This window comes from Amblyomma maculatum, chromosome 1, assembly GCF_055883805.1.
Source record: "Amblyomma maculatum isolate TAMU_Amacu chromosome 1, ASM5588380v1, whole genome shotgun sequence".
In the NCBI taxonomy this organism is placed as follows: Eukaryota; Metazoa; Arthropoda; class Arachnida; order Ixodida; family Ixodidae; genus Amblyomma; species Amblyomma maculatum.
In genome coordinates this window covers 293350432-293358242 of record NC_139344.1, presented here as the reverse complement: position 1 = coordinate 293358242, position 7811 = coordinate 293350432, and the positions used below count along the sequence as shown (strand labels likewise).

General features: G+C 46.1%; 1 protein-coding gene across 1 annotated transcript; it reads right to left on the bottom strand.

Annotated features, from left to right (window-relative positions):
- Positions 1-2627: 2627 nt before the first annotated feature.
- On the bottom strand, positions 2628-6561 carry LOC146206811 (alpha-1A adrenergic receptor-like). The gene is made up of 2 exons (XM_084587062.1): positions 5706-6561; positions 2628-3152 (listed from the first exon to the last, which is right to left on the bottom strand). The coding sequence occupies exons 1-2, from the start codon at positions 6559-6561 to the stop codon at positions 2938-2940; spliced, it is 1071 nt and encodes a 356-aa protein (XP_084443188.1). The 3' UTR covers positions 2628-2937.
- Between the last annotated feature and the right edge of the window lie 1250 nt (positions 6562-7811).

Here is a 7811-nt window from a genome sequence, read left to right as displayed (position 1 = left end):
AACTGATTCCCTGTCTAGGGACCTAGAGAGACCCGACTGCAAAATAACCTGGTGTCTTAGACCGGGAGGGGGCTTCGTTCTGAATTCTCCAAACTGTTAAGATGTAAATAAATTCCTTGTACTCTGTCATATAAAAGCTCCGCGGTTCCTCGACGCCTCGCTGGTCAACGCAACCATCGGCTCCAGCCCTATGAGACCGGCGTCGTAACACCAGGAATAAACCTATTGACAGGAACGCAGAACTTTTTTTTTTCCAGGTGTGTGTACAGTGAAAGAGCAGATTATCTTTTTTTCTTAAATCCTTTTGCTAGGTTTCATGTACGCAATATTTAATGTCTCAAGCGAAAAATTGGTCATACGAGCAAGCATAAGAGCATATTTGTTGTATGTTATGAAAGGTGTTTTTTTGACCTCTTTGTGGTAGTTATTTCAAACCCTGAGAGATACGTCTGTGTAGGTGAGTTGTACAGCAAGGCAGACTGCATATTTTCAAAGCGGCGTCGCTGGCCATGGTATTGTTCCGTTCGATGGCACAAAACAAAGAGACGACATTTTACGAATGCCCATTGCGAAAGCCAGCTTTACGAGCTAAAAAATGCGCATTTCTAACATTACGAATTGCATTGCGAAAAAGGAAAATTAAAAAAAAAAAAACTGGACTCTGTTTATATGTTGACGGACTACATTTTCTTAATATATTGTTGGCCCCTAAAGTAAAAACAATAGTTAGTATAGGCTAAATAATTGTTCAATTACCGATCTCTATCATGTACAATACAATAATTTCCGCCTTGCTGTAGAATCCACCTGCACAGCTACCGCGCTAGACGTACCTCATGCATGGTATAAAATAACCATCCTTAAACAGTCCAAACAAACACCTTTTAATGCAGCGTGAATGAGAAAAGACTGAGCGGAGTTCGCAAACCGAGCCAGCGTTTCGACTTGTCTTCGCCCAGACGTCTGGTGGCCCTTGTCTAAACGTCGGCTTCGCTTACGAGCTGAGCCTCGCCACTTGTTCAGTGCGTCTTTAATACTGTGTAGCCGAATTCTTCCTCTCATTAGACCCTGAATGACAGCAGAAAGGCTCTCATTTTGAAACCGAATAGACGCCAACCTAACATTAAGCAACAGGAACATGAAATTCTCCTCTCTATTACTGCACAGAAAGTACGCGGGCTTTTTTCAAGGACACGTTTATGGGATTCCTGCAAGATGCCGTCCTTCAGAGTTGCTCAATGCGCTAACCTGAAACTCAAATGAGGCAAGGGGCGCAAACGAAAACTCCAGAGCACATAGCTTCAAACTTGACTCAGTTTCGCAGAAGAGTTCCCATTTGAATAAACACGACGCGTTATTAAGAGACTGATCCATATAGGACGAGTATTGAATGATCTACGTCTGTCGCTGCCAGTACCGGCATGGTGAATTCTTGAGTATTACACCCCTCCAAGGGCGTGCATTGAAGATTAAGCATAGCCTTTACAATAATTTCAGCATTAAAATATATGGTCAGACTACACTCTCGTGTTAGACTGATGACACAGCAACGCTCTTTGCTTTTGGTCCGACTAAGTTATACCAGATTATACTGCGAGACTGGTAAGTTTTATCATGGTCGTTCTGTAGTCAGGTGCCGAAGCGTAGCTCCTTTTACTAAATATACCACGTGTTTACATCATGGTTCCGAGAGTGTCTGGGTTTAATAAGTTGTCGCCCGCTCCGACAGGGGCCTTCAGGCGTTTATGGGGTGTTACGAAGATGGAGAGGAAGCCTTCTCTCGCTGATGGCGTTTTCCTCGACAGCTCGATTTTATTGGGGGTGGCTGGGGGCAGGAAACCAGCGAGATTTATTTTTCTTTCACGCCTTTTTAGCCTGAACGGCATGCATGTGCTCGACATGGTTACCCGAATGCAAACATTGACATCCATCCAAGCGCATCCGCACGGCTACAGAGGAAGTCGGGGGTTTGATCCCCAGACCAGTACGAATTTTTCTTCAGTTTCTCAGAAAGCCGCTTTCCTTGTAGCGTATGACTGCGCTTGGGTGGATGTCAATTACTCCCTTTATACAAATGTACTCCACTTTGGGAGATCCCCCCAAACATTTGTCCCAGCGCAGTCGAATTGGTCGTCAAATGTGCTTCTCTACAGATCCCCTTCTGTGCACAGTGGCGAGCGGTATACGAAGCTCTCCCAATACGTACGCCCCGAGGTAAGGATTATTAAAGTGCTTACCACCCCACAAAGCGGAGAAAGGAATGCTCGCGTAGTTATATTATTGATGAGCACGCAGTATCTTTCTGCGTAGAAATTTTCGCAATACTTGCAATTTATGTTCGTACTCTATGCGGGGCCATCGATCATCATTATCACCGACGGTAACAGGAAAACTAGCGACGGTAATTAAATGCGAGTAAAATGCATGCTAACACGTGATGTCTGTTTTGCAGCGCTAATCGAAAATTTCTCCGTTAGGCAACGTGGTAAGCGGTAACGTAAAGACAGTGATGCGATGTCACATCTCTCTCTTACCGGTCGCTTTAACGTTTTGGGCGAAGAAGTGTTACAAGACGACACCATTAGCACTGGCGGCTCGTAATCGTAACATTTATTGATGTCTTGACGTCACAGTGAATATTAAGCTTTTGAACTGATCCAACAGGACACAGCATGTGAATATCCGGTCCAAATAAAATACGGCGCATACCTCCAGCACGTCATTATATGAGGCGACGATCTGTGGTTCATCCTCCGGTATTTTATTCGTTTGGAATGGTACAGCGCCACCGTGGTTGGCTGCGCCCGTAGAGCAAAATATCTCACTGAACACTCGGGGCAAGAGCACAACTATCGTCTGGAGCTTTCTGTCTTGGTCTGGCCGCAAGCTGAGAAGCATTGCTGACCTTGAAATGTAGCAGCGGCGTCACACTGGTCGCTAGCATGGCTGCCTCGGTGCATCTGGAGAGACTTTCAGCGCGGTCTGGCGGAAGGGAGCCCGCCACTGGCAGCGCAGTATGGCGCGGAAGGCGCGCTTGTACTCGCGGCTGGTGGACGCATAGATGAAAGGGTTGAGGCACGAGTTGAAGTAGCCTGTCCAGAAACAGAAGTCGAAGAGCAGCGGCGGTACCGTGCACCGCTGGCACAGCGTACCTGCGATAAGTAAAGCGACCAATTACGAAACGATTTATCTGCTGCGTACACATTGCGTTATCAACAGTATCAACTGTGCTCCCCGTTACAGCTCTCGAAAGAGGCGAACTGTGCGTGGAATGTGCTTGGATGGAAGCGAGTAACATTAGATTCTCTGTCACAAAAATCTCAAGGCTCGGTTGGTACAGGGCAAAAGCGGAGGAATTAGAGCACAGTTAGACGGAGAGAATGAGCGGGTAGAGGGGGCTATTTGTTGAAAAATCTGGGACACTGTGTGTTACGATCGCTGGCTAGCGCCGGGAGGTTCAGCTGGGACGACGTGTCTGAATCTTGTTTGTCCGGGGACCAAGAAATCCTTGACAAGCGTATTTTTCATTTCGTCAACATTTTTATGTACGCCATATTTTCGCATGTATTAGGGTCGAACTAACCATCAATATATCTACAGGGCCTCGATGGAGACGCTTGCATTGAAATATTAAAAACGCGCGTAGTTGATTTTCGATGCCATACTTAACTATTCGACGCGAGCGTAGGACAATCCACTTTAACGCATCTGACCAGTCCCGACCACACAGTTTCCCGATGCTCCACAGTTGCTTCAAATTAAGTGGGAAAGCAGGAGATTTCGTGACAAATAATTTACCGAATCAATTGCATTGATGTCATTGAAATGATTATTGTGGCTCTAAGAAAAAACAGTGTGAAGTTCTGCACAAGGTTCTGCATTAGGGGAAGCCAAGTTTCACCGCAGCCCCCCCTCACCTCTATAAGCAAACACAGCGCGACTCGTCATAAAACATTTACTGTGATGGAACAGTAACACACACTTTGAAACAAAACAGGAAATTACTCTACGGCGCAATGGCTTCTCACTGAGTCCCCGGCTTTTCGGAGGAAAAGGTGGTTTGGAAGGCGACAGCACCAGTTCTCGGCCTGCACTTTTAAAAAAGACGTGCAACTGGTCCTGTGGTGCGAACTTGGCGCCCCCCTTGGAGAACCTCCTATGACCACATTCGCTTCCGGCTTGACGCTTTCTTTCCTCTTAAAGGGTAGAATGTTATTTCCACAATCGACTGATGCTGCTGTGGAACTAGTGTGTAAAAGCAAATTCCATGAAATATAACACTCATAATTTGTTTGAATGCGCAGAATAATTTCTCAAACTGAGATTACGTTTCTACAATTATCATGTTTTCATTTTTTCCCTTTTGTTTTTGTTTAACAATTGTCTTGTATTCTAAACAGCGAGAGCAGGTGCGCACACACTTGCTTTGACAAAGCGTCTTGGTGCCATGCTCAGCATTGCTACCTTTCTAGTAATTTTAGCCTCGAAGTGCTTAGTATTGAGATCATTTCAATACCGCTTATGAAAGATTTGTAAATAGCAAAATTAAATAATACAGCGTCTCACTTTATTAAAGGCTGTATTTAAAAAAAATAAAAAATATGCGGTGGTGGCCGGAATCCCTTTGGCATCGGGAAACATAGCAGCTCTATTTGTGTCGGCGCAGGTGGGCATCCCAGGCCGCAGGTTTTTTACTTCTTTTTTTTTCTGGCGTCGATTCAAGGAGTCAGGTAGTACTGTCGTCCATTCGGCGGAAGGGCTTCTTATTGACTTCTCGCTAAGGAAAAAAAATTGAAGAAGCTTTTCGCGAAAGTCTGTTTTCTTTGTCTCCTTCTGCGTTGCCGCTGTGTTATTGCTCGTGCTTTGACGAAGCCACGTGCACCTTAGGAGTGGCGCCCCGTATTTGGGACGTGGCTCGCTGCTTTGGTAACCTTTAACGAGGTAACACTTTCAATAAATATTTCACGCAGCAATGCACGCGCGTATACGACAGATGCGTGGTGACCTTGAGGTAGGAAATGCGTCAAAATGACGTCAGCGACTTTCGGGTCCACCTTCCAAGAGCAGAAACACTTCCAGCGTCCAACAAGTTTAGAAAGCTAAAAGCGAGGGTCAATAACTCGTTAATGACATGACACTTATCAAAAAATGACATCGTCGTGTAAAACATCTGTTGAAATTGTTTATTGGGAGCGATGCAGTTACCAACCAGTGCGGAGAAAGTCACATGAACAAGCAGCTCAACAGATAGGTTGGGAACCATGCACGCGGCAACTAGTACATGCTCATAATCTTAACGTGAAAACAAAATGAGTCAATTTGAAGCCAAGAATGCATTTCTGCACAAACATATTTATCCGTAGTACGATGTAACAACAAAAATGACTTTCGATCACAAATTCACACATCATATTAAATTATTTTCAGCTGTCAAAGGTGCTGAAATTACGGGAAACGAAGTCATTTATAGGACAGCAAAATTTTGGTGTATCAACCAGCTCAGCAAAATGAGCTACTCACTAAGGGATTACAAGGAAGTCTGTTTGGAGGGATGGTGCGTATACTGAGCAGTTCCGTACCATCACCTCATGGTACTGCTATGCAGAGCTTTTTGACCCCTGGTGACAGAAAGTTAAGTTCAAGTGCTGACTCTAAAACTCCTTCTCAAGACACGCGTCGCTTTCATGCGTTATGAATGCACTTACTGAGCGGCAACAGGAAGAAGAAAGGAAACCAGCAGATTATGAAGACGCCGACGACGATGCCGAGCGTCTTGGCCGCCTTCTTCTGCCGCTTAAACTTGGCCAGCCGCCCCTGGAGGCCAGCGGCCACCGAGGAGTGCACCCGTAGGGTGAGCTGGCCCTTGATGGTCTTCACCCCAGTGAGCAAGAACTTTGTCTGGCGCGATGCTGCCCTGTATATTCGGAAGTAGAGCACCAGTATAACCAGGGTGGGAATGTAGAAGGAGAAGGACACGGAGAAGAGCACGTAGCCAGTCTGCTTGGTCACTTCGCAGACGAACGGGTCCGCAGGCGGCGGCTCACGCCAGCCCAGCAGGGGCCCCACCGAGATGACGGCGGAGAGTACCCAGACGAGGACGCAGGCGGCCAGGGCGCGCCGGTGCGTCACCACGCTAGAGTAGGTGAGCGGCCTCGTGACGCCGATGTAGCGGTCCACGCTGATCACGCACAGACTGTTTATGGACGCCGTGCAACACAGCACGTCCGTGGCCGCCCACACATGGCAGAAGATCTGGCCAAAAAACCACTGCTTGTCTAGCACCTCGAGCGCCGCCGAGAAGGGCAGCACGCTGGCGCCCAGCAGCAGGTCGGCGAGCGCAAGGTTCACGATGATACAGTTGGTGGCCGTGCGCAGGTTAGCGTTGAGGAAGACGGCCAGCAGCACCATCAAGTTGCCGCTTATGGCGAGCAGGATGATGGCCAGTAGGAGGCCGCCCTTGAGCAGGGCGCCCGGGGCCAATCCCGACGGTTCCGTCACGTTGGCCGAGGAAACGTTCTCGGCGAAAGACAGCAGCCAAGGCTCACTCCCGTTTCCCTCCATGGCCACCCAGGACCTGCAAAGGCGAGCGTTCAGATATGAAAAACAGCAAAAGCTTCCGCTGGCTAATTTTGTTCTGGAAATACTAGTCTGATCGACTTATAGACCCCAGAAGGGAACTGCATGGGGCTTGGTGTGCGACGCTTTCTCACAAATTGACTGCTTCGATTATTCACTATACTTTTCCTATATTTTGCTTTCGAGGAACTTGTAAACAGTTACCTAGTGTGCGTGAAAAATCCATAAAAATATGAGACTAGATTATTCCCTTATGGCACTCGTTAAAACAGAAAGTCAGAGATAAGCGGATAGGCGAAAACTTAGAGCAGTGTTTTTAGGCTTAAGCTGACTAGAGCAATTAAGCGCCGTAGGATACTGTGCATAGCAGGCAGTTAATCGATTTAGGAGACCTGAACAAACAGTATGTTCAAATACATGTTATAAAACTCCTACTAAATGAATGCGACTATAGTAAAGTGATTGCTGTCTCATTTCAAATTACAAAAATTAATATGGAGAGAGAGAAAACATACATATGTCAGGACTGGCTGGTATAGTGCTGCCAAAGTGTGTCTTTGTTGCCAACATTAGTTGCGACGTTATCGTAATACCCTTGACCATGCATGAAATAGCCAAAAAATAGTATTCTTTCAACATATTTCTTCTCTAGTACAGTTGTTTTTGCAGGGTGTGGTTCAGCTTGACAGTGCGCAAATATTTTAACAATAAATGCTAGTGCTGCCTTCACTCCTTCCAGTTTCTTTCTGATCAGCGGTAACGCTTGACTCCGATCCTGAAGATGGCACCACTGCTGCCATAAGTTAGGGTAGCATCATAACAGCTTTTGCAGAAGAATCGGTGCGCATCAAGTTTGGCCTAGTATTGATTCATTTCAGAAGCGAGGAAAACAAAGGAGGTCTTCTCTTTATTCACTCGCCAAATGTAACCAAGTTTTGCAGAAGAATGTAAACGTTTTTCATATTTCAAAAGTTAATTTTAGAACTATGTACCTGCTTTAGATTCTGAACAAGAATGTCACAAAGTCATCGACATAGCATGCAATAACCAAGCAGAAAGTGCAAAAGTTATTTTTTTTGCAAAGCTTTCTCTGATGTTTTAGGCAATACAGCGGCTAAATCGTTTATATGTCGTATAATCATGAACCACGGCCGGTCTCGAGGGTCTTTCTCGAATCCGGCCATGCATGAACATAAAAGCTAAGGTCCAATACATGCCATGTAAGGTAGCTACAA